The sequence below is a fragment of the Balaenoptera borealis genome (assembly GCF_965194805.1).
Source record: "Balaenoptera borealis genome assembly, chromosome: 5".
Taxonomy (NCBI): Eukaryota; Metazoa; Chordata; class Mammalia; order Artiodactyla; family Balaenopteridae; genus Balaenoptera; species Balaenoptera borealis.
In genome coordinates, this window is record NC_138862.1 from 8,780,567 (window position 1) to 8,807,245 (window position 26,679).

The 26,679-nt window shown below is 44.2% G+C and overlaps 1 protein-coding gene across 4 annotated transcripts in view; it reads left to right on the top strand.

Moving 5' to 3' along the window:
* HLCS (holocarboxylase synthetase) overlaps nt 1-26,679 on the top strand; it is a 195,021-nt gene that overhangs the window by 14,078 nt on the left and 154,264 nt on the right. For 3 of the 4 annotated variants that reach the window (XM_082394585.1, XM_082394583.1, XM_082394584.1), the window contains exons 3-5: nt 4,378-4,540; nt 6,461-7,407; nt 12,030-12,212. In XM_082394585.1, the coding sequence (XP_082250711.1) occupies nt 4,378-4,540; nt 6,461-7,407; nt 12,030-12,212 (1,293 nt within the window). Of the gene's footprint in view, nt 1-3,532; nt 3,552-4,377; nt 4,541-6,460; nt 7,408-12,029; nt 12,213-26,679 lie in introns of those variants that run through there. The other variant, XM_082394586.1, reaches the window with a different exon arrangement.

The window sequence follows — 26,679 nt, forward strand, 5'->3', positions numbered from 1 at the left end:
TTGAGCTAAAAACTCTGAGGTTTCTCTTTCTCCAAATAAGCTAGACTGATGAGTGCGTTTCGACCTTTTGACCATAAAGGCTTGCATTTATTATTTTTCCCTCGAAGACAGTGTTTCTCAACTTTAAAAATTATTGTTTGCCTAAGGAGAAAAGTTAAATTCAGTTTGAATTCTCTTTAAGGAGAGAAATGAAATACTAAGGCATAACGATTCTGTGGGGTAGTGTTGAACCTTGGAGGACTCCAGACTCTTTTCTTTTTCTTTTTAAAATTGAGATACAATTCACATACCATGAATTTCATCCTTTTAAAGTGTATAATTACAATTCAGCAGTTGTGCAGTCATCACCACCATCTAATTCTGGAACATTTTTATCACCCCCCCAAAAAAATGTGTACCTATTAGCAGTCACTCCCCAATGGTCCTGTCCCTGGGAGCCACTAATCTACTTTCCAACTCTATAGATTTGTCTGATTTGAATATTTCATATAAATAGAATCATATAATATGTGACCTTTAGTTATTGGCTTCCTAGACTTAGCATAATGTATTCAAGATTCATCTACATTGTAACATGTATCAGTACTTCATTCCCTTTCATGGCTGAATAATATCCCATTGTATGGATATATACATTTTATTTATCCATTTATCTGTTGATGGACATTTGGGGTATCTACTCTTTGGCTATTATGAATAATGCTGCTATGAACACTTGTGTACATGTTTTGTGTGTAGATGTATATTTTTAGTTCCCTTAGGTATATACCTAGGTGTGGAATTTCTGGGTCATTTGGAAACTCTGTTTAACTTTTTGAGGAACTGATGAACTCTTTTCCAAGGAGGGTGCACCCTTTTACATTTCTACCAGCCGTGTCTTAGGGTTCTGATTTCTCAACATCCTCAATATTTGTTATTGTCCTTTTTTTTTTTTTTGACCGCGCTTCATGGCATGTGGGATATTTGTTCCCTGAAAGGGACTGAACCCGATTGGCAGTGAAAGCGTGGAGTCCTAACCACTGGACCATCAGGGAATTCCCTAGTGTCCATCTTTTTGATTTTAGCCATCCTAGTAGAGGATGAAGTATCTCATTGTAGGCTTTTTTTAAATTTATTTTTGGCTGCTTTGGGTCTTCGTTGCTGCACGTGGGCTTTCTCTAGTTGCGGCGAGCGGGGGCTACTCTTCGTTGCGGTGCACGGGCTTCTCATTGCGGTAGCTTCTTTTGTTGTGGAGCTTGGGCTCTAGGCACGCGGGCTTCAGTAGTTGGGGCACACGGGCTCAGTAGTTGTGGCCTGCGAGCTCTAGAGTGCAGGCTCAGTAATTGTGGCACACGGGCTTAATTGCTCCATGGCATGTGGGATCTTCCTGGACCAGGCCTCGAACTTGTGTCCCCTGCATTGGCAGGCAGATTCTTAACCATTGCGCCACCAGGGAAGTCCATTTCATTGTAGTTTTGATTTGCATTTCTCTAATGATGAATGGTGTTGAGCATCTTTTCAAGTGCTATTGCCACTTGTATATTTTCTTTGGGGAAATGTCTAGTCAGATCCTTTGCCCATTTTTAAATTGGGTATTTGTCTTTTTATTGTTGAGTTGTGGGAATTCTTTATATATTGTGGATACAAATCTCTTATCAGATACATGATTTGCAAATATTTTCTCCCATTTTGTGGGTTGTCTTTTCACTTTCTTGAAAGTGTTCTTTGAAGCACAAAATTTTTTTTTTTATAAATTTAATTTATTTATTTTTGGCTGTGTTGGGTCTTTGTTGCTGTGCGTGGGATTTGTCTAGTTGTGGCGAGCGGGGGCTACTCTTCGTTGCAGTGCACAGTCTTCTCATTGTGGTGGCTTCTCTTATTGCGGAGCACGGGCTCTAGGCACATGGGCTTCAGTAGTTGTGGCTCTCGGGCTCTAGAGTGTAGGCTCAGTAGTTGTGGCACACGGGCTTAGTTGCTCTGTGGCATGTGGGATCTTCCCGGACCAGGGCTCTAACCCGTGTCCCCTGCATTGGCAGGAGGATTCTTAACTACTGTGCCACCAGGGAAATCCCACTCAAAAATTTTGATGAAGTCCAATTTATTTATTTTTTTCTTTCGTTGCTTGTACTTTTGGTGTCTTACTGAGAAACCAGTGCCTGATCCAAGGTCATGACAATTTACATCTATGTTTTCTTCGAAGAGTTTTGTAGTTCTAGCTCTTATATTGAGGATTTGATCCATTTTCAGTTAATTTTGTACCTGGTAATACATGGTATGAGATAGGGGTACATATTCATTCTTTTGCATGTGGATACCTAGTTGTACCAGCACATTTGTTGAAAAGATGATTATTTCCCTTTGAGTTGTCTTGGGAACCTTGTCCAAAATCAATCGTCTACAAATGTATATGTTTATTTCTATACTCTCAGTTCTATTCCATTGATCTATATGTTTATCTTGATGCCAGTTGTACCCTGACTTTATTTATTTATTTATTTATTTATTTATGGACCCTGATTTTTAAATCCCAGGTTTCCTGGATAAGCAAGTACCCTCAGGGCCAATGTTCCTTGGCTTGTGGGAATTCCCCTTACCTCTGTAGGTTCAGGATTTACCCTGGCATTTGGCCCGGAAGTTCTTTATTATCTAGTCAATTCTCCAGTGCTTTTAAAATGATGTTTTCTTTATTTATCCAGCATTTACTTATTTATTTATTTATTGCTGAGTCGGGTCTTAGTTGTGACACTTGGGCTCTGTAGTTGTGGCACAGACTCAGTAGTTGCAGCACAAGGGTTTAGTTGCCCCATGACATGTGGGATCTTAGTTCCCCGACCAGAGATTGAATCTGCATCCCTTGCATTGGAAGGCAGATTCTTAACCCCACTGGACCACCAGGGAATTCCATATCCAGCATTTCAAAATTGTTTTCAGCAAGAGTTAGTTCTAAAAACCTAACCTAACAATATAAAAAATGGAATTCAAAAGTATATATCTCTGATCATGAAATTTGGGGCAGGACATCCCTGAGAAGATTTTGGGAAGTAGGGAAATTATTCATGGCATCTTGGAAAGGGACCACTATATTCAATATTGCTTTTAAAGCCAGATTCTAATAATAGCGGCTTCCATTAATTGAACGCTTTTTCTGTCCCAAGCTTTCTACTGGGGGCATTACATAAACTCTTTAATTTCATTAACATAACAAACCTATACAATGATGGGTACTATCATTATTCCTGTTTTATGAAATGAAGAAGCTGAGACTTGAGAGGTTCTGAGACGATTAGCAGAGTTTGACCCAGACCCAGATCTAGGGCTCCAGAGCCAGGCTCCCAACCCCAAGGGGCTCCCCTTCTTGTCCCAGTCTCAAATTTTTTCATAAACACTGGAAGGCTTAAAGCAGGGGCCCCCAACCCCTGGGCCACGGACCGGTACTGGTCCATTGCCTGTTAGGAACCAGGCCACACAGCAGGAGGTGAGCGGTGGATGGGCGAGTGAAGCTTCATCTGTATTTATAGCTGCTCCCCGCCGCTCGCATTACTGCCTGAGCTCCGCCTCCTGTCAGCATTATGGTGAGTTGTATAATTATCTCATTATATATTACAGTGTAATAATAATAATAGAAATAAAGTGCACAATAAATGTAACGTGCTTCAGTCATCCCGAAACCATCCCCCCTACCCCGGTCCGTGGAAAAATTGTCTTACATGAAACTGGTCCCTGGTGCCAAAAAGTTTGGGGACCGCTGGCTTAAAGGACTGAGCTTTGTCTACTCTCATTTTCCCTGTCCCCCTTGTGGTGGAAATGTGAACTGCGACAGGCCGGAGCTCTCTGGAGACGGTTGCTCTCACATTCAGGAATCAGTGGGAAGCATGTTTAAACTTCTGATTCCTGGGCTGCAACTCCAGAGAGTCTGAAGCACCAGACAGAGAGTAGTGCCCAGAAACATGAAGTTTTCATCTGCTCCCGGGGAGTTCTGTTGTAGTGGGTCTTGGACCCCACTTTGAGAAAAGCTGATCTAAGGGTGAATGAATATCTATGAATCATTGGATATTGCAGGCTTGTTCTCTCCTATTTCCTGTTAGTGAAGGGCAAGTTTATGTCTTTCCAGTATGTAGGGAATGGCCCTTTCCCCTTTTAGTCCCTTGAAAAGCAGTTAAGACTTCAATTACTTTTATATGAGAGAGTTACATCTAGTGCTTTGTTAAGCCCTGTTAAGTAGAAATGAGAATGCTTGAACCAGGACATCTTTGATGTTAAAATGTACTATCCAGTAATTCATTGTTGGACTGTAATATAGTGGTGGGAGCTGAAGGGAAAAGTAAAGTATCTGGTTATTTTAGTGAAGAAAAATCTCATCCTGTCTTTCTTCCTCCTCCCTCACCCACTTCTTCTCAGATTGTGAAGTGGTCGGATTGTTGTTTGCCGTTAGCTTGCAGACCTGGGGATCCTTATCAGTTAATCGCCAAAGCAAGTGTGGATGACTTCAGCAAGCTGGGAGTGGCGTTCCTTGAAGATAGACTCCAGGTGGCTAATGGACTGATACCCCAAAAGATCATTTGTAAGTCATCTTCGGAAATGTTTTCATCATAGCAGGATGCCATTAGTTATGAGCTTAAGGACTGTTGTTTGGTATGACTTAAGGGCAATGCTTATTTGCAGCTTAATTCAGCCAGCAGTTTGGATAGAACCATAATAGTATAACATTCATACATGTGTCAGTTTTTTTTTTTGAGGTGCTTATCCCTGACTATATCATTAGTGCTTTTCAAATTCTTAAACAAGGATTTCCCATAATTGCGTTGTTCATGAAATGGCATGCAAATTTAGAACCCATATAATATTTATTTCACACACTCTAATACAGTATAACTGGTTTCTAGACCATAGTTTAACTGAATGGAAGGCATAGCCAGTGTTACTATGAAGTTCTAAATCTAACAGTTTTTTTTACTTAAAACATATACAACTACATCATTTTGGGACACATCTTTTTTCAGGAAACACGCAAAATGTTCTTCCTTAATTAGGCTTAAAAGTAGGCTTTCCGGGACTTCCCTGGTGGCGCAGTGGTTGGGAGTCCGCCTGCCAGCGCAGGGGACGCGGGTTCGAGCCCTGGTCCGGGATGATCCCACGTGCCGCGGAGCGGCTGGGCCCATGCGCCACAACTACTGAGCCCGCGTGCCACACCTACCGATGCCCGTGCACCTAGAGCCTGTGCTCCGCAGCAGGAGAGGCCACTGCAATGAGAGGCCCACGCACCGTGGCGAAGAGTGGCCCCCATTCGCTGCAGCTGGAGAGAGCCCGTGCGCAGCGACGAGGACCCAATGCAGCCAAAAATAAATAAATAAATTTATTATTTTTTTAAAAAAAAGTAGGCTTTCCATGTCCATGTAAGTCTTTTTAATGTATATGTATACACATATATATTTTAAAATTAATTAATTAACCAATTAATTTCACTCCCGGCGGCGTTGGGTCTTCATTGCTGCGCACGGGCTTTCTCCAGTTGCGGAGAGCGGGGGCCACTCCCACTGCAGTGCGCGGACCCCTTACTGTGGTGGTCCCCCCACCATTGCGGAGCTTGGGGTTCAGGCGCATGGGCCCCAGCGGTTGTGGCACGCAGGCTCAGTAGTTGTGGCTCGCGGGCTCTAGAGCGCAGGCTCAGTAGTTGTGGCTCACGGGCTTAGTTGCTCCGCGGCATGTGGGATCCTCCCGGACCAGGGCTTGAACCCGTGTCCCCTGCACTGACAGGCGGACTCCCAACCACTGCGCCCCCAGGGAAGCGGATGTACACATATACTTTTAAAATTTTATTTTATTGAAGTATAATTGACTTACAAGAAAGTCTTCATTTGTATCTTGAGCCAATGAGTGTCACCAGCTCTGGAAACTTGTGAAAATCACTTCATTTCCCCATTGGCCATGTGCATGTGCCTAATACCATGCCAGACGTTTGGCAAGTGCTCAGTAAATGTTTTTTGAATCAGTGATTGTAAACTTATATTCCAGACCTGGGTCAAGATACTGGCAAGATCCTTCTCCCCGGTTGATCCAATGAAGCGTCCTGAGAGTGGCTTTTTGCTGGGGTGTGCGTGGTTAGACTCTAGCTATGTGCCTTGTTTTTGAGTTTCATTATCATATAGGAGATTGATAGCCACGAAATTGAATCTATAAGCAAGTGGACAAAATCACCTCTCCGAATCTCACTTTCTTCACCAGTCAATAAGGGGGTGTGAGGTTTTCCGATCTGTATGGGAAAGGTGTGGACACGTGAGATTTTACTCGGGATTGTCAAGGGCACCCTCCGAGCAGGTGGGAGCAGTTACGTGGTTCCCAAGGACGCCTCAGAGTTGGGGCGGAGGGGAATGAGGGCTGCCCTGGAATGTAGGTCGTGCAGCGCAGAGAGCGCCCTGAGGTTCTGAGCTGAGCTGCATGACAAACCAGAGGGTTGATGGATTGTCTTTTCTGTTCTCTTCAGCTGTCCACTTGCAGGACTCCGCTCTGAAGGAACTTAAGGATCAGGCCTCAGACACGCCAGCCCAGCTCCTAGAGCCCCAGCCTGAATCTTCTGTTGAGAGCAAGCCTGAGCTGGGGGCTATGGAGCACATTGGCAGAGAGGACCGCCAGGCTCTGGGTTCCGCACCCACGCAGGGGCAAGGCGGTGCCCTTGGGGGCGAGCCTGCCGGGGAGAGCGACAGAGGCGTGGGCTCCGTCGAGCACTGTCACCTCCATCTTTCTAGCTGCCACGAGTGTTTGGAGCTTGAGAACAGCACCATCGAGTCCGTCAAGTTTGCCTCTGCAGAGAACATTCCAGATCTTCCCTACGACTACAGCAGTGGTTTGGAGGGTATCGCGTATGACCTCTGCCCCAAGAGAGAACCGAGGAGGGTCAACCTCACGGGAAAGGCACCCAACATCCTTCTCTACGTGGGGTCCGACTCCCAGGACGCCCTGGGCCGGCTCCAGCAGGTCCGGTCGGCTCTGGCCGACTGCGTGGACACCAGCTGTTACACTCTGTACCACCTGCCGCTGGAAAGTGCTCTCAGGGACCCGTGGCCGGACAACTGCCTGTTGGTGGTCATTGCCACGAGGGAGTCCGTCCCTGAGGACCTGTCCCGGAGGTTCATGGCCTATCTTTCTCAGGGAGGGAAGGTACTGGGCCTGTCGTCGCCCTTCACGCTTGCTGGCTTCCAGGTGACCAGGAAGGCCCCGCTGCAGGACACAGTGCAGAGCTTGGTTTTCTGCAAGGCGGACTGGAGCCAGGTGAGGCTCAGCGTCCTGATCAGCGGCTGCGTTTACGAGGGGGGCCCCGGGGAGCCGCTCGGCCTGGGCAAGCTCCAGGGCCACCTGGAGAACGAGGACGAGGACAGGCTGATTGTGCAAGTGCCTTTCGGAACGTGCGGAGGAGAAGCTGTTCTCTGCCAGGTACGCAGGCCGGCATCCAAGTCAGGATCTTTGGGTCTCTTTGCTTGGATATTCTCTCGAAGGCTGTACTTGGAAAGGTTGGAGAGTCTGTGTGCTGGGGTGGTGCTTCTGACTTCTGGCTGGGAATTTTTGCTGATGGTGAGTAGCAGGCTTTCCTGTGAATATCCTGTTTCACCAAAAGACTTGTGATGGAGGAACTAATTAATACATAGTTAGTATTATGGCTAATTAAAGATTGCTGGTTAACCAAGAATTAGCCAAAACTTGTTTCTTGTCTTGATCTATACACTGGTAATACTCTTTCTAAAATCCATCAGTCCCCACTCTCTTGCCTCAAAGCACACTTTAGTTAATATAATCGAACTGTTATTTAATGAAGGGAATTGAGTGCCTTGGGGTGGTAAACAGTAGTAACTATCACATTAAAATATTGTTAGGGGTTTGTGTGAAATGCTCACCAACTGCTGGGATAGTGAGTGCTGAAAACACCTTCATATCCTCAATTCCTTTATGATTTGTCAGTCTTAAAATCTAAGTGCTGAGAACAGTTTCAAATAAGAGAATATTGAAGTGATTTAGATTTATAGCAAATTAATACATAGGTAAGAAAAAATGGAAACAGAGATAAAAGGAAAATTTTACTTCCCTTCCCATGCTAAGGGGGCTCCTTTAGTTCATCTGCTGGTTCCCCCCCCCGCCCCCACATTCTTTTTCTTTTGAGCTTTTCATTTGTTTGTTTAAGCCAATGGTAGCAGGATAGACTACTTCAGAATTCCTGATCATTTACTGCAAATCTTTTAATGCCTTTGGGCAAAAGTGTTTTTTCCCTTTTTGAATATTTACTTATTTAGCTGCTCTGAGTCTTAGTTGTGGCATGCGGGATCTAGTTCCCTGACCAGGGATTGAACCTGGGCCCCCTGAATTGGGAGCGCGGAGTCTTAACCACTGGACCACCAGGGAAGTCCCTGGGCAAAAGTTTTTGTTAGAGTTTAGATGAACGCTCATCCTTAAGCATTTGATGATCTAATGATTGTTTATCTTTTGGCTGCACTGCGCGGCATGTGGGAACTTAGTTCCCTGGCCAGGGATCAAACCTGCACCCCCTGCAATGGAAGGGCGGAGTCTCAACCACTGGACCGCCAGGGAAGTCCCTGATGATCTGATGAGAAGACTAAGTAGATGTGGATGTTTTGCCCAGAATGGTTCCCAGGATGAGTGTAACAGATTTTGTTTTATTATAGGGATCTTTATATTGAGTTAGTGAATTGTTTCCTTTTTTTTTTTTTTTTTTGGTATGGTTTCATTTCATATGCTGTGCGTCTCTCTAGCCCTCCTAGAAATTAAGTCTCTTGGGTTTTCTGACCAAACATTCTTTAAGGGGGCATGAACATGTTCGCAGATGAACATGTACAATGCAAGCAGGTTTCATGTGGGCTGCAAACCACATGAATTAGTTTTTGGAGGCCTAATAAAGTTCCTCTTATCTTTTTGTCTGCAAATATGGTAACTACAGTAACTCAGAAAATCCACTTAAAACCCTGACTTCCTAGAGCCGCATTTCAGCTTTCAGCAGTGAATTTTACCACCCCTGTGCACAGACTTGTACTAGAAAATTGATTCGGCACTGTTGAGATCCATTTCTCTGAGTCACATAGCAAATCTTGCTTGCTGCACCATTTAAATTGACCCCGTTACTGTCATAAAATTTGATACGCATGCATTGCCCTAGGATGAAAGGCAATATGATGCAGCTTCAGAAATCAGATGCAGGGGATTAGAATGTCATTTTTGATTTTAAATGACTTCCAGTCTCTGTGTGACAGGGTCACTGTTTTCTTCTCAGGCCTGTGTCACTACCATACCTTGCTGCCGAGATCAACCAATAAATATTAGCACAGGCTGGTTAGTTTCCTCTTTCCCTGTTCAATTTCATAGTCTTCATTTTTGTAATAAATGGGGCAATGATGTAACCCAGTAAGAGGAGGACTTCAAGGACAAACCACAGCTGCTCAGTAGGTGGTGGTCTCACAGCCAGGGAGCTGACACTGAGACCTTAGGCATGGCGTTCATCGTCGTACAGAAAAAGGAAATTCTGATGGACTGTTCTGCTGACCAGATTTGCAGGGAAAGTTTAAGGCTGTGGGTTAATGCTGACATTCGATTTATCAAATGGACCAGGAGTTTGGCATGAAGGTTGTGCAAATAGAGCCTGTGAAATGGATTTGAAATATTTTGTGTTCTTATTTAGCTTAGCACATAGCAGAAGTGGTTCTGCTTTTATAGCAGAGTTTCTCAACCATGGCACTGCTGAGATTTCGGACCGGTTCCTTCTTTGTTGTAGGGGGTAGATAGATGCCAGTAGCACCCCCCGTCCCGACTGTGACTGGAGACATTTTCAGTTATGGCTTTGGGTCTTCTCTAAATAAATGCCTTAATTTTAGACGAAGCCAAGTTACAGAAATGGGCCCATCACTATGGTAACAGCATCACAGCCAGAGGACCAGGAGGGTGGCTGTGGCACGCACATGCGCTGGTGGCCGTTTTGCCAGACGGTTTGAGGTGCAGAGCCAGACGGCCTGTCTTCTCACTACTGTTGTAGAAGCACCTAACCTTGAAACCGACAGTCGCACTTCGCCCACAATGTCGACAGCTGTGCTTTCTCTCACCTCCTGGAATCCGGAGGCCTGCTCGCAGGGGGAGCTCTCCTTTTTGTCCTCGGCATCTCTCACTTGTGACAGGGACTTCTGTAGCACCCCACCCTGGGTGTACTCGCTCAGCCCAGGGAGTACATTGGCCATTAACCACACTCACCCCCCTCCTTGGGCCCAGGTGGGGACAGAACTTGGTTCGTTTGATTTCTGCCACCTGTAAGAGGTAACCTCCGGACAGTCACATGCTCAGGTGAATTAAACGTGACCCGTTGCCATGCTGATCATCCGTCCCAGCACTGGCTTTGACCCTTGGAGATGAGAGTCACACATTTTGGGTAAGAATGCACGGTAGAAGGAGACACAGTAGGATTCATATACCTTAAAGGAGTTCGCTTTTCTGCCTCCTTCCTTTTCTAGGGCTGTTTAGAGGACAGGGTCCCCTGCTGCTCGTGGCCAACAGGCTCAGTTGTGGGTGAGGCAGGCAGCCCTCAGCTGGCCCGCTGGAATGTGGGGACTCTGCCGGACAGTCCTCTGCAAACTTTTCAGATTGGCTTCAACTTTCAACAATTGGATTGTTTTAGACAGTATATCTGGGCAGTATTTTTGTTTTGGTTAAGGCTTGAGTGGGAATTGAGAGATTTTAAGTTGCCTGAAGGCTGGCACTATACTTTTTTTAAAAAATTAATTAATTAATTAATTAATTTTTGGCTGCATTAGATCTTTGTTGCTGCGCGCGGGCTTTTCTTTAGCTGTGTTGAGCAGGGGCTACTCTTCATTGTGGTGCGCGGGCTTCTCATTGCGGTGGCTTCTTTTGTTGTGGAGCACGGGCTCTAGGTGCGCGGGCTTCAGTAGTTGTGGCTCACGGGCTCTAGAGCGCAGGCTCAGTAGTTGAGGCACAAGGGCTTAGTTGCTCCGCAGCATGTGGGATCTTCCCGGACCAGGGCTCGAACCCGTGTCCCCTGCATTGGCAGGTGGATTCTCAACCACTGCACCACCAGGGAAGCCCCTAGCACTATACTTTTTATTTTATTATAATGTTCTTATAACATCAGCTGGGTGCTCTGCAGGCAGTAGAATCCCACAGCTGACCCCTGGCAAAAGCAAAATAAAATAAAACATGGTCAGATTGCCCTTCTGAGTACTGAGTATTCTGGCATCCTCCAGGATCTAATGCCCAGTTAAAATCTCATCTCAACAGAGCCAAAAGTTCTAGTACATTCCTTCATACCAAAACACAGACCATTGATAGGAAGGTTCTAGTTTGAGTCAGCTAGAAGTTCCGGTATGTTGGGTTCTTAGTTCCCCGACCAGGGATCGAACCCACGCCCCCTGCAGTGGAAGCGTGGAGTCTTAACCACTGGACTGCCAGGGAAGTCCCGGAACTACTTTAATTTTAACTGTACAACAAAGCCTGAACTAAATACATGAAATTCCAAGTCTTATCAGGTGAAGGAGGGAGGTGGGGCAGCCCTTTCTGGAGTCCGCCAAACCCCACTCCTCTATTTGTATTCCTGCAAACACTCTTAAAGCGGTGACTAAGGCCACTCCCGTCCCCAGGAGTTATGACCAGTAGGTGGAATAGGAGCTTCGAGCATGACTCACTGTGCCTCCCCCACTTCAGCAGCAACTGTACTTGGGTCCTCAGCACAACCATGTTCCTAAACGTTTGTCGTATAACCGAGTTAAGTGACTTGCCCAAGGTCCCATGACTGATTAGTGATAAAATTCGAGACCTGGAAAGTTACTATCCAGGGTCATTTCCACCAGATCTTTTCAGCCACGATTTTAATGGGCTCCCTCGAATCTTTTTATTGCTTGTTGTTCCTTACCAAATATTCAGGTTCCAGGTTTATATACTGTTGATGATTAGAAGGATTCATGTTCAAGTTTTCAGAAAAAGTAGTAAAGCCACTGCTTTTCTTTATGTCGCTAAGTGCCTCTGATTTACGTCGTGGTGTCTTTTTCCCTCAGGTGCACCTGGAACTACCTCCCAGCTCTCCAGTAGTGCAAACACAAGAGGATTTTAACCTGCTCAAATCAAGCAATTTTAGAAGATACGAAGTCCTTAAGGAGATCCTGACGACGCTTGGCCTAAGCTGTGACGCAAAACATGTTCCTGCCTTAACGCCCCTTTACTTGCTGTCGGCAGCTGAGGTGAGTGTGTGCTCGGCTGGGAAGGGGTCCCCTCAGGTGCCTTTCTTCAGAACGGTGACCCTTCCCTCAGTCGTTGCCTTGCAGTGGGTTTCAATTTTGTTTTCTGTTTTGATTTTCCATTTCTATTTTGACTTCAGGTTTTGAAACCGTCTTAAAGTTGTCCAAGTATAACTAATTTCTTTGGTGTTTTATGTAAGGGAGGGAGAGAAGAACACTGGAGTTTAGAGGGAGTTATGTCTTAAAGTTATGGCCCTTTCCACTTGAGGGGGGAAAAGGTCACTCTTTTATGTGTCAAGAGTGTATTTGGAAACCGCAATTTATTCAGTTGGGATTAAAAGCCTTTGTTTTGATTTGGGCCTTCCCCAGTGAATCTTTGGATGGGGAAATCACAACTTTTGTTTCTTTTGTGCTGAAGTCTGCCATCTTGTGGCAAAAGGGGCTCTGGCTTTCAGTTGGTATCTTTTACTTTTGTCTAAAGGGAAAATGTCATGGAGTTGGAAATGTATTCAGGAATTTTCCTGGCCTTTTGTCTGCGTTTGATGCCTGTGGCTGCTACCTGGTTGGGCAGGTTGCCACTTTCTCCAGGTGTGTCTTCTCAATAATCTTTTTGCTTTGCCAAGCTGTCAATTTCTTGTTGATTGTGGCAAATTATTTTGTGGGTCTATCTCTGTTTGTCTCCCCTAAATGGGGAAATTGTGAGTTTAGTGACGTAACTGTATAGTTTCAGCAAATACCTAATAGTCCAGGTGACTCTAAACACCAAACTTCCCTGCTTTGCCTGGAAAAGAACAAATTATACCCTCTATCCGAACCGTTTTAAAAGAGGAGGAATTCTCTTTTGGGTTATTCTCTGTCCCTTGGCAAACTTACTTTTCAGAAGAGACTAGAGCTATGAGTTCTCTGGGTGGGATGTGCTCACTTGGGGAAGACAGATATAGAATCTGAGAGCATTTAGGATTTGGATACCTTACAGAATTATTTTAGAACTAGATGAAATCGTATATATGGAAGTTCTGTGTAAATTGTATTATTTAAACCTTAGTGCAGGGACTTCCCTGGTGGTGCAGTGGCTAAGAATCCGCCTGCCAGTGCAGGGGACACGGGTTCAATCCCTGGCCCGGGAATATCCCACATGCCACGAAGCAACTAAGCCCGTGCGCCACAACTACTGAGCCTGCGCTCTGGAGCCCGTGAGCCACAACTACTGAGCCCACGTGCCACAACTACTGAAGCCCGTGCGCCTAGAGCCCGTGCTCTGCAACAGGAGAAGCCACTGCAATGAGAAGGCTGCGCACCGCAACGAAGAGTAGCCCCCGCTCGCTGCAACTAGAGAAAGCCAGTGCGCGGCAACAAAGACCCAACACAGTCACAAACAAACAAACAAACAAACAAACAAAAAAACCCATTAAACACCTTAGTGCAATTATTATTATTATGTTATTGGTGTTGTTGGGAGATTGAATAAGTTAAAAGTGTATAATGTGCCTAATAAGTGCCTGGTGCCTGGTCTAAAAAGACTAAGTAATGTTTTTATTTTTTTGTAAATTTATTTATCTTATTTTACTTATTTTATCTTTGGCTATGTTGAGTCTTCGTTGCTGCGCGCGGGCTTTTCTCTGGTTGCGGTGAGTGGGGGCTACTCTTCGTTGCCATGCATGGGCTTCTCCTTGAGGTGGCTTCTCTTGTTGCGGAGCACGGGCTCTAGGCGCCCGGGCTTCAGTAGTTGTGGCAGTGGGCTCAGTAGCTGTGGCTCGCGGGCTCTAGAGTGCAGGCTCAGTAGTTGTGGCACATGGGCTTAGTTGCTCCGCGGCATGTGGGATCTTCCTGGACCAGGGCTCGAACCCGTGTCCCCTGCATTGGCAGGCAGATTCTTAACCACTGCACCACCAGGGAAGCCCTAAGTAATGTTTTTAATTAAAAAAACTTAAAAGTATAGCAATGGATGATTTTTTTTCACAGTCATTGCATTTTCATTGCACAGTTTTTTGAGCCAGTCTGCCCTCTTCTTTTTCTTCTTTTTTTAAAAATTTATTTGTTTATTTTATTTATTTATTTTTGGCTGCGTTGGGTCTTTGTTGCTGCAAGCAGGCTTTCTCTAGTTGCAGCGAGTGGGGGCTACTCTTCATTGCGGTGCGCAGGCTTCTCATTGCAGTGGCTTCTCTTGCTGCAGAGCACAGGCTCTAGGCACGCGGGCTTCAGTAGTTGTGGCTTGCGGGCTCTAGAGCGCAGGCTCAGTAGTTGTGGCACATAGGCTTAGTTGCTTCGTGGCATGTGGGATCTTCCCGGACCAGAGCTCGAACCCGTGTCCGCTGCATTGGCAGGCGGATTCTTTTTTTTTTTTTTTTTAATTAATTTATTTATTTTTGGTTGTGTTGGGTCTTCGTTTCTGTGCTAGGGCTTTCTCTAGTTGCGGCAAGCGGGGGCCACTCTTCATCGCGGTGCGCGGGCTTCTCACTATCGCAGCCTCTCTTGTTGCGGAGCACAGGCTCCAGACGCGCAGGCTCAGTATTTGTGGCTCACAGGCCCAGTTGCTCCGCGGCATGTGCGATCTTCCCAGACCAGGGCTTGAACCCGTATCCGCTGCATTGGCAGGCAGATTCTCAACCACTGCGCCACCAGGGAAGCCCAGGCAGGCGGATTCTTAACCACTGCGCCACCAGGGAAGCCCTGCCCTCTTCTTAATGGGTGTTCTTGGGGATTAATGGTATGACTTTTGTTTGCACCTTCATCTCAGGCCTCAAAGCTCCACATCATTTATCTCTGTTTTATGTGTCGATAGAAGAAGCAACAGCTCTGTTCTGTGATTTATTAAAAAGTATCAAAATAAAGCCAGTCCTCAGAGCTTCAACACTTAAAGAGGACCCATTTATAGACCTCCCACCTTGGAGGGATGGGGCAGAGCCTTGAGGGTGAGGGTTTCTGGTCCCCACGGGAGGTGGCTGTCACTCTCCTAGACCCTCTCCCTCCCTCCTTTCCTAAGTGTGGAGGGCTGAGGCTGGACCTGTGAGGGGTGCCTGCCTGCTCCGAGGTCAGGGAGCGAGCTAGACCCAGGCTTGCCCCTGGCAGTGCTCCCTGACCTTTCCCGTGAGTTCTTGTGATCATGCTGGTCTTGGGACTTGGGCCTCCTGACTCTTGGACGTCGCAATGGAGAGGAAAGAGTGACCTGCTCTCTTGTTATTGTCCTGTGAGCAGAGGTTTGGAACTCTAGGCTTTTCCATCTTCTTTAGAATGGGCATAACCTGAAATACCTAAGGCTTTGTATTGTGTGTCTGTGTATGTTACAATACACAGTAGATGCTTCATATTTTTGTCCTTCTGGCTCTTTAAACTGCCTGGGGGTGGGAGGATACATTTTCTCCTATTCATTGGTAACCCCCATTCACAAACCATGGGAATGCAAAGCTTCAACAATATTAAAGCAAATATTTATTCTATATACACATACACAAACACTCCACACAGACCCCAAGCCAACCAAGCCCTTTATTATATAAAAACTTTGGAAAAGCGTAATTTTGAGCCATGTTCACTTCTCATTTCGGGCCCTCCACTTGGTCTGGTTGATCTTAGGTATCTATCCTATGGACTACTTTCCCTCCCAACTGCTTCTCTCTGAATTCTGCTTTACTTTGGGAGCCCAAGGAACTGCGTGCGTGAATGAACGTATGATTGTTACATATGTATATCCTTATTTCTTAATGTTTATTAACTCCTCTTAGAAGACCCGGAATCTGCTGTAGAAGGAAATGCGAGAATTCAGGGTTTTAGAGGTGTGTTTTCCGGAGTACAAGTGCTCTGAAGGATTATTGTGCAAGTGCAAAGGTGGCTACTCGCCAACTGTGATGGTCTTTCTGGAGGCAGCTGGGCGGGTCCTCCTCGTCCTTCTGATGCTGAGGTGGAGACATTTCGGAACACCTTCTCGTCATTGTGCTGGTGGCTGAGTGTTATAGATACGGATGATAGATTGGGAATGGAATTGGATCGTACTTTCTATTCTGAGCCTTCTTAATAGATCTCCTTGCTCCCCATGGAATTAAGTTACACGGAGAGGATCCTGGCATCCCATCACCTGTTACATACGGCCCATCTTTAGCTTTCTCACCTGCCTTTTGGATTAGATGCCTGTGCTGGCTGTTTGTTTTCTTTCTTTTTTTTTTTCTCACATCTTTATTGGAGTATAATTGCAATGTTGTGTTAGTTTCTGCTGTATAACAAAATGAATCAGCTATACATATACATATATCCCCATATCCCCTCCCTCTTGAGTCTCCCTCCCACCCTCCCTATCCCACCCCTCTAGATGGACACAAAGCACCGAGCTGATCTCCCTGTGCTATGCAGCAGCTTCCCACTAGCCATCCATTTTACATTTGGTAGTGTATATATGTCCATGCCACTCTCATTTCATCCCAGCTTCCCCTCCCTTCCCCCCCGCCTCGACCCCGTGCCCTCAAGTCCATTCTCTACGTCTACGTCTTTATTCCTGTCCTGCCCCTAGGTTCTTCAGAACCATTTTTTTTTTAATTCCATATATATGCGTTAGCATATGGTATTTGTTTTTCTCTTTCTGACTTACTTCACTCTGTGTGACAGATTCTAGGTCCATCCACCTCCCTGGCTCTCTGCTTCTCGCTTCCTGTGAAATACTCTGCTCTTGGGGATCAGAGATCTCTCACCACATGGTGTCGCTGCTGAGCCAGGCTGCCTGGTGAGCAGGCAGAACTATATCCTAGAACTATAAAGTAGCTCTTCAGAGATTTGCTTTTTTTTTTCTCTCTACATCAGTTTTGCATAGTATAACTTAGTAATTTTCCATTATATCGGTGGCACTTTTTTTGGGCCTGTAGAAATTATTTCATAGTCACAGTTAATAATATTCATCTTTCATTAAACATTTACTGTGTACTAGGTACTCTTATAGGATGGACTGTGAAAGAACAAAATAAACACACTAGTTATCTAAATAGTTTTACTGCATACCAGCTGTGTTTATACAGTTTGGTGCCTGGACACTCGCTCTTTATACCAAATAGCACAGAAGATTTATGAGGCATCTATGTGCTTCCATATTACAGTGATATAAATGGAAAAAAGATAGCATGTGATCCAAGTAGAAAAAAAAACATTCACCCAAAGTACAGTCAGCCCTTGGCATTTGCTGGAGGTGTGTTTCTGAGACCTTCTTTGACACCCAGGCACCACAGTAGCATGTGATTTCGCTATAAAATCCAGTCACGTGTGACTTCATGAGTGTCACCATGCATGACACCATGGGGGAACAAGGTTCCGCTGAGGTACAGATGCTGGGTGGCCCAGCTGGACTTCTCTGACCGAGGTCTTCCCATTTAATCGAATCTCCCAGGGGCAGGATTGAAATTCAGGCCTCCACAAAATTACGATATGTTGTAAACCATAAAATACATGAGCACACATACCCCACACGCATATGTCCATAGAAAAAAGACTGGAAGGAAAGACAGTATATATGGGGGGTATATTTCAACAAGCTCTGAATATCTGATTTCTTATCTATTCCACTGTGGTCTGGGTTTCCTTTGGTGAGATTCAGGCTTAAGTTTTAGCAAAATGTCAGCAGTCTATGGTGACACATCAGCCTCATTTACGAAAAGGAGATACTAAAACAGTGACAGTGTTTTTTTTCTAAGCTCTTTTACAAATTCATGTTTTACGTATTTTTTTTTTTTATGACATGAGCTCTCTGAGAAATGTACCTCATCCCTGCAGTTTTCTTCTAAGTGTATTCATCTGGGAGCAAACTGCAGTCACTCTCACAGGAGTCCCCTTTGATGTCAGGAGGCATCTCTTTAAACCTTCTGATGCCGTGGACAGGTCCATCTGTCTCGTCAAAAGTTGGATGCTAAGTGCATAACTTACACAAGGAAGTGTAACCTTTGTTGATTTGCCTAACCATAAAATCTTGTTGCTATTTTGTAGCAACAAAATAGCATTAAATCTTGTAGACTTAATGGTGATTTTATTAAATTTTCAAAATTTCTTTGTATTTTCCAAATACTCTGTTATGAACATGTATTAATTTTATAATGAGCAAAACCAATTATTAAAAATTAAAAAACAAATTACTGTATGTCATTGGACTTTGAAGGCATCCCATAAATGGTCAAAACTTGAATGTTAAAAGGCAAGGACCCTCTTGTCGATATTGATATTTTATTTAATATTTGACACCTATATTAATTATTTTAAAAGGGTTGGCTTTGTTAGTAAATGGCTTTACTCTGGCTACGACCATTAGGTTTACTTTTGAGCCCTCAGGTCGGCATGTGTGCGTCTCAGGGCCTCAGCCGTCCATTCGCTCCCGTGGCTGGAAGGTGGTTACTGGTGGTTGTTCCTAATTCTAGCGTCCCCACCCCTGCTTGGATGTAGCACTTTCTTGACTATCGAACTATTTTGAACCGTTTGTCAAAGGAGACCATGTGTGTATGCTGACATCTCCGGGGTGAGCGCTTTCAAACAGATGACTTCCCTTCCGGAGGTGTGACTAGAGCCAGAGACTCTAGAGCCACTCCGGGGCCCCAGGGTCTGTGGAGTGGGATTGCTGGGTGGCCACTACTCCCTCCCATCATCGGTGGTGACCGTAAGTTAGCAAGGAGACACCTTTCCTGTGGGGGACACCAGCGTGTCTGTGAGCGACGCTGATTTTATGGAAAAAACACAGTTCTTTCCCTGGCAGAACCTAAAGTCCAGTTGGTCCAGAAACTCACCCTCTTGTTTCCGTTTCTCTGGGCTCTGTTGCTGTTTTTATCTCAGCCAGGGAAATGGCAGAAAGAAGGAGGCTGGGCAGTGGAGTCACAGGCGTTTGTGCCGAGAGGGGCAGCTGGTTGATTTGGACAGGCTGGGACAGAGCCGAGGTCCCCCTCCGCCCCACCCGCTGCCAGCGGGTCCCTTTCCACCCCCCGGAGCAGGAGGAGGAGGGGCCGCTGTGCACAGCCCTCCACTGAGGTCGGCAGCGGGGAGGACTTGGCCTGCCCTCTTATCCTGGGGTATCGCCGCTTGGGTCTGGGGAACACGGGGTTCTTTCTGAAGCAGTAAAGCTGGGATTCTTTTGGGCGTTCCTCACAGCTCGTAGCTAGTGGCATGGAGGCGACCTGAGCATCCGAAGCCAGCAGGACGTAGGCAGGAATCCTGCCAGAGGGTGTGCGGTTCCTTTGCCTCGAGGTCAAGATGGAACCATAATAAGAAGTGACAACTGGGTTTGTTGTTAAAGAAACTGGGCAGAAATCACCATGTTGTGTGTGTGTGTGTGACTTTGGTGGTGTGGAACTGTGGGGCGGATTGTGTATGCTTAAAAACAAAACGTGGTGCAACATTTCATTTTGATTCAACCCCAAATTATTTGTTGTGAAACTTTTCCCTCCCTGCCCAAACAGTTTTTTTGTTTGTTTGTTTGTTTCCAGGGAGGATTTTTTTTTGAAATTTATTTTATTTGTTTTTTTTTTATATAGCAGGTTCTTATTAGAAAGCGGGGGGCGGGTGGTGGTGGGATGAACTGGGAGATTGGGATTGACATGTATACACAAATATGTATAAAATAACTAACCAAACAGGTATTATTGATAAGGATAGTTTTTTTTTTTTTTTTTTTTTTTTTTCACACACACACTGTATTTTATTTTTACAAGAGATAAATCGACTGACACCAAGCATTGTACATGGATGACCACAACAAAAGCAACAATGATTGCAATTACCAAACATGAAACACACTCATACTATGTCATAGTATTGACATTCAGTCCAGTAAAAGGATAGTTTTGATATTTGCAAATGTGTCGAAAACCGTATTGTCCCTTCCACCTAGGGAATTACTTTTTTGATGTTGGTTGCTTTATGAAGAAACTCAGACGAAGTCATACCGCATGATACTTACCCCTCCTTCTCTAGCCGACCACTTCATTTAGCAAACATCCGAGCGCCTGCTAAGTGTGAGACCTTGCTGTGGAAGTTTCTGGAAAACAAGAGACGATTTCTCATCTTGCTCACAGGCTTTATAGTTAACCAAGGGGCTTCCCAGGTGTCAGGATCTCATCTGAATCTCAAGTGGTCCTGCCAGTGGGGGGAGGGTAGGGAGGGGGTCCTTGCCCCTCAGAGGAGCAAACTGGATTGTGTAGCAGTGAAGGGTCTCATGTATTTTTCTGAGTTAATTAGACTTCTCCAATTAAGAAAAAAAATCTTTGCTTTCCTTTGTTTTAGCATAGTTATTTGGCACGGAATCTTCCCTCCCTCCCCCTTTTATCCTAGTTCTGAATCTTGAATGTACAGCGAGGCGGAAACTCCTAGTGTTCCTCTAGAATACAGCTTAAAAAATAGTTTTTAGAGATCCAAATTAGAGAGAAACCCAGAATTCCAGGTGTGCCCTGAATAGCTTTTCACTTGTGGCTGACATGGCGTCGGGGGCGGCTGTTTTATGATACGGCACCAGCTAAAGGGCAGATGGCAGATTAAAGCAAACATTTAAAAGCTTTTATAGCTATGAAGGCTTTTAAGGGTCTTTCATATACCTCTTTCTCTCCTTTCTTTCTTCCTTTGCCCTTCACCTAAACCAGAAATTTTTGCTTCATTTTAACCGACTTCCTGTTATCAAACATAATACCTATGGCAAAGGTGACATGATGAGTTTGATGTTGAAATGCAAAAAGAAATAATACTTGGGATGTTTTCCTTTGCTGCCTTCATTTTATTCTGTGGTTTTTTTTTTTTTGTGGGTGGGGAGAGGCTTTTCAGCTACTGTACGTGCTGTATTTTTACTTGAATCTTGGTTGCACAAGAAAGTTTCAAAGTGGCTCTGGGGTGAATGCTTCTGGCTACAATCAAGGCAGAGACTGATAATGCACCGGGGGGGAAATGCAGACAGATACAACTTTGGTTGCTGTCTGCTTTTAATTGGTGTTGTCACGGTTTGGGTTTTCTCTGTGTTGCAGCTCTTGCTGGCTGACCTGGGGAGGGGGTACTGCCTTGGAGGGAGCATCTTCTCTGCAGTTTCCTTCTGGGGATAGGAAGTACCCTGTTGAGAGAGGGTGGTTTTATTTCCTCAGACTATTTATATCCACTGCTTATGCAGTCACAGATTTGTGGATGGGAAACAGGCTCTTTTGGAATAAAAAATCCTCCCGGACCAAATGCTTTTTGTCTTCTATACCAGCTCCCTAATAGCTGCCATGTGTGAGGGGGTATGGATTATGGCGTTACCTCCTGGGGAAGTCGATTGAAGCTGTCTCTAGGAAGGCTGGCAACATTCTTTAGAACAGATTTTGGTCTCCCAGGTCTAAAAAATACATCCCAGGGAATAAGCCCACACTGGTACCGGGTTTGGGGGCACAATCAAAGGCCCCTTGTGATCAGGTTCGGAGCCAAGGCCAGGATGAAATGGGCACGGTGGCGAGGCGGCCCGTGGTCACAGCAGAGCCATCGGTTCGTGGCTCTCCCGGCTGCCGAGCTGGCAGTCAGTGCAGGAATGTGGGGTTCTGAGGCCTGAATCCTGTTTGATAAATGTTCTAGTTCAGTTTTCTGGGATGTGAATTATAGCCGGGGAACTCGTTTTGTTTACGTTCATGCTAATAATCTGAGAATGTTGCTCCGAGGGTTGTGCAGTCTTGAGAAAATGTTTATAGTATTTCAGGATTTCAAAACCGACACGCAGTTTGTGGACCCAAATGGTGTTTAATCCTCCGTCTCCCCTGCCTGAGCGGGGAGGGTTCAGCGTCGTGGTGTTCCTGTGTCAGATCTCAGCAGGGAGGCTGGGTCAGTACAGGGTGACCTTTCTTTGGCCAAGTTGGCAACAGGAAAGCTCGGCCAAGGTTAGTGTGTCTGTCCATCAGTCACTTTCTCTTGGAGGTAAGGAGGGAACGCTGATCGCTTACTTGGCTGTGGTCCTGTTTCGGCCCCTCAGTGGCTGCCTGTGAGTAGGTGCGTCTTTCCAGGCACTGCTGTGTCTCCCACAGCTTTCTAGGTCTTGTATGTTTCTAAGACATTCAGTTCTGCATGATCCCTCTGCTTGCTTTGTCAGTATTTTTCTTTCCTAAAGTGTTTTCAGGCTTTGTTTTATTAATAATATATTTAATAATATAATCATTGGAAGAAATACTGGCATGTAGACTATAATTTTGTTCTTATTAATTGTTGGAGATACTATCCCTCATAGAGAATTCTAGAGATCAAACCCCATTAGATCAATTGAGGAACATGGCTTTAAATGAAAATAATTTAGTCATTAGAATATTTGTTTTAACTGATTTTCTAGTGGCATTCAAGTCTTTACAATTTTAAGCGTAGTGAATTACTTTCACTGAAACTTTAAGAGAAAACGCTATAAGATTGCTGAATTAGGACCTTCCTTGATGGAGAGGTGTTTTCCCCATTTAACCACAAGGATGAGAGAAGACTTAGGTTATAATACATAGACATTTCTGCTGAAAATGAAATGTACTTTCCCATTGACACATGGAGATTTACAACATCATTTTGTTGTGTCTCCTGTGTGTATGTCCAAGTGTGGAGAGGTAGGGGTTATGGGCAAAGAGAAGGATTGTGTTAGTCAGCTCCTGCATCTCCAAGATTTGAATTCGGATTCGCAATAGAATCTCTTTCAAAGGAGGAGTGCCATCCACCATCACCAGTCAGCAGGATTGCGCAGTTCTGAACAGACACGTTGCCAGGCCATTAGTCAGTATCACTTACCACGAGTCCTTCCTGAGCCCTGAACTGTAAAAACTGTTAGTTTAAATCTACTTGACTTCTGCAGCCAAAGTAAAAGTTTGAAAAATTAAAATTAAAAGTGAATTTTCTTCTAAGAATACTTGTAAAGGTTTGCTTTTCTTTGCCATAGGAAAGTATTTGATAATTTGTTTTCTGGTCTTTGAGGAAAAATGAATCCTACATACAGCAGGTACTAGGGAGTAACTGAATGATGGCACCACTAATGCCCCTTCCTGTTTTTAATCTCAGTAAATAAGGAAATACATCTTTTAAAAGAAAACATCAAATTGTGGTTTCATACATTTAAAAATGATGGTTCATTTTTGTGGAGGTGCGGGGGGGGGGGGGGGGCGGTGAGTGGGGAATGTCCAGGCTCTCTCTGCCCAGAATTGCCTAGATTATTACTCTAGATTGTTGCCTTCCAGAGACAACTTTGAGATATGCGATGATTTAAGTTTTTCTGTGGCTTTTCAGTCCGTAAAATGCTTTAAATGTCAAAGGTCCGTACTTTTGAAGAGTCTCCTCTTTGTGTGTATTTTCCCTTCGTGGTGATGGGATTAGGTCTGGTGTCTCAGAATGGCCAAGTGAGTTTGTCACAGAAGATGGCTTTTTAAAGGACACTGAATTCTCATCACCAAACCCCCTCTATTCTGTCTGGGGAGGGTAGATGAAATGACCTTTCACATCCTTTCCAGGGCTCTGTAGTGTTTATGCTGGTCCCAGCGAAGCAATTGGATGTGAAAAAAAAAATTTTTTTTTTTAAACTTTTAAAGCAGTTCCTTTGAATGCATTCTTTCCTAAGAATTTGTGATTATTACCATTTCATCTTTATACTGGAACAATTTGAAGTCATTGATAGATACTTTTTCATAGTTAATTTAAGCATAGTGAAAGAATGTTTTGCCTTCTGCTTTATTTTATATATTTGAGACTCTCAAATTAATTTTCCTGTTAGTTTAAGAATTAACAATGCAATATATAGGAGCCTCAAATTTACAAACAACTGGTGTTTTCGAAGTCTGTGTGCTAAATTGGCTGTTTTCAAAACATGGTCCCCGTTGTTTATGTCAGTTGGGTTTTCTTACTAGTTCATATATGTCCTTATACTCCATAATGCAGTTAAACTGTGGAATGCCATCTTGTGGTACCCTTTTGGTCAGATTCTGGCTTGGTGGGTCATGAACTCAGTGGGGACACACTGAACATCTCTTTCTATTTCTCCAGTGTCAACTCAGAATTTAACAGCTTTATTTCAGGCATTGCTTGAAAACAGCCATGCTGGAGACCTAGTAATACCGTGGTGTATATGTATCCTTATGGAGAATTAATGAATTTGCACTGGTAGGTTAATACTTTCCTTATATTTAAGAAAACATTTTTTCTTTTGTAGCAACTGTTGAACCGTGCATACAAGTAAAAGAAAATATTTTGTGGAAAATTTCAAATATACAAAAGTAAACAAAATAATGTAATGAACCCCATATGTATTCATCAGTCTGCTTCACAGTTTTCCATTCTGGTCAATCTCATTTTATCTGTTCCTACCCATGCCTCCTCCTGTATTATTTTGAAGCAAATCCCAGATCAGATCTCTCATCTGTAAATATTTCAGTATGTGTCTCTGAGATAAGAACTCTGTTTAAAAATATAAGCAGTGGGATTTCACTGTCACACCTAAAATAAAACAATTTCCTTCATATAATCTCTTAGTCAGTGTTCCAGTTATTAAATAGACATTTAAAGATGTGTTATATTATCCATGCATTGTGTATAAGCCTGTTGGTTCTTTTACAAAACAAATGCAAAAAGGAAGCAACTAGATATAAACTGTTGTAACTTTTTTTGGGAAGTGATCTGTAAAGTTGATTTCTGTATGTTTTGAAGGCCATATTTTAGCTCCTGTTCTGAAAATAGCGGCAAATAACCGTTTGTAATAACATGCAAAACAGCCCTTATGAGATACGAGAGTTTGATGCCCTTTCAGAACTAAACCTGAGTTTCTTGCCCTGTCTTTTCTGTGAAGTCCCGGGTTTCTTTAGCAGGGACGGTATTGATTTTTGCTCGTATGCTTTCGGTTCGGGTTGATGTTTAGCCTTTGACCCAGCCACTTTCTTACAATAAACAGTTTGTTGATGAGAGCAGCTGCCCAGCAGATTGTTTCCAGATTGTTCTCTCCTGGCTGAGGACGGAGTGCACCTTACGAAAAAGTCGGCTTGAAGCTTGCGGCTTCTGCTTCCTATGGCTGTCTGCCTTTGAAGCCAACTGTCAGCCTCTGAACATTCTTCTATTTATAGCCAGTGAGGTGGTGTGAATCTGTGGCACTGGAAATCAGGCTTCACTTACTATCTTGACTATTTTATTCCCTGAATGAATATAGCAGCCTCTTCTAGAAGTTTCTGCCATATGAGCAATTCCTGATATTACAGTAGGAATTCCCAGCGTTGGGTATGTGGAAATGAGTGTACTGGGTGGTGCTGTGTAGGGAAGTACACAGAACATGCTTTATGTTGTGTAGGAATCCATGCTCCTTGAATATTTAAAGATTTTCTACATAATTAAGGAATGAGGTAACTTTCAAACCAAGGTAAGTCTTATCTGCCTCATGTTATTATCTTGCCCTTTTAAAATAAATTTTCATATTTATCCTACTTTCAAAAGACTACTCCTTTTTGTTGTTGTTGTTATTCTTAATGCAAGTGACGGGTACCCTAATGATTTGGCAATTTATGTGACTCAAAGGCGCACCTTAGTTTGGATTTTTGCTGCTTCCCTAATCACCGCCCAGTTGTTACCTAGAATGGCCTGTCTGCTTGCAGCAACCTTCATTAAGGCAAGGTCGGAACTTTCGGCATCAGAGCCAACACTTTTTACTCAACTGGCCACCAGGGGCTGCTGTCAGAATGGTGCGGCTGAGCTCACCTCCCTAGAGGCAAGTTTACTTTTTCTACAACCAGTAAATTTTGTTAAGCTACCAATCCTGGTTTCAAAACTCAGGTCTCACTACACAGCCTCCAGTTACCAAGCATGCTTACGGCTGTATCCCTTCCAGCCAGCTATTACGTAGAACCTGGACCCGATTCAAGACCTAAGATTAAGATTTGTGTGTTTTTCATTCAGTGCCAATAAGCTGTTATTAATACACTGATTCCACGTATACTGAAAAACTCCATGAAACGCACTGGGGTTTGTGCTCAGGAAAGAACGTCCTGCGTTTGGACTGTTCAAGATCAGGGCCTCTGGAGGCATGGCCTGTGACAATTAAAATCGGGTTTTTGAGGGAGGTGTTCTTGCCTGAAGTGACCTTCGCTACCCTAGTGCAGGCAGCGTGAAGGGTTGTGCTGATTCAGCTAAGATGTGAATGCTAGAAGGTATTCTTGGTAGTCATTTGGTTTTTCTTTTCTTTTTTTAAACAAAGGCTGCATCTTTGATGATTCCAGGATTAACAGCAGAACAAATATATCCAGTGAATGTTGGAGCTGGCAGAGGCCTTAGAGAGCTTCTGGAGCAAATCCCTTCGTTTCTCCTCAACTTTTTATGAAAAAAAAATTAAAACCTAAGAAAGGGTGAAAGAATAGCACACAACCCCCATGTAGCCTTCACCTGGATTCACCACAGGTTAACGTTTTACCACAATTTGATAAAGAGGGTTTGTTTTTTTCAAAAGATGTGTATGCTACTGTCTTTAAGTAAAACACAAAGCACAGAACTTATTGTAAGTTATTTATGAGAGTAT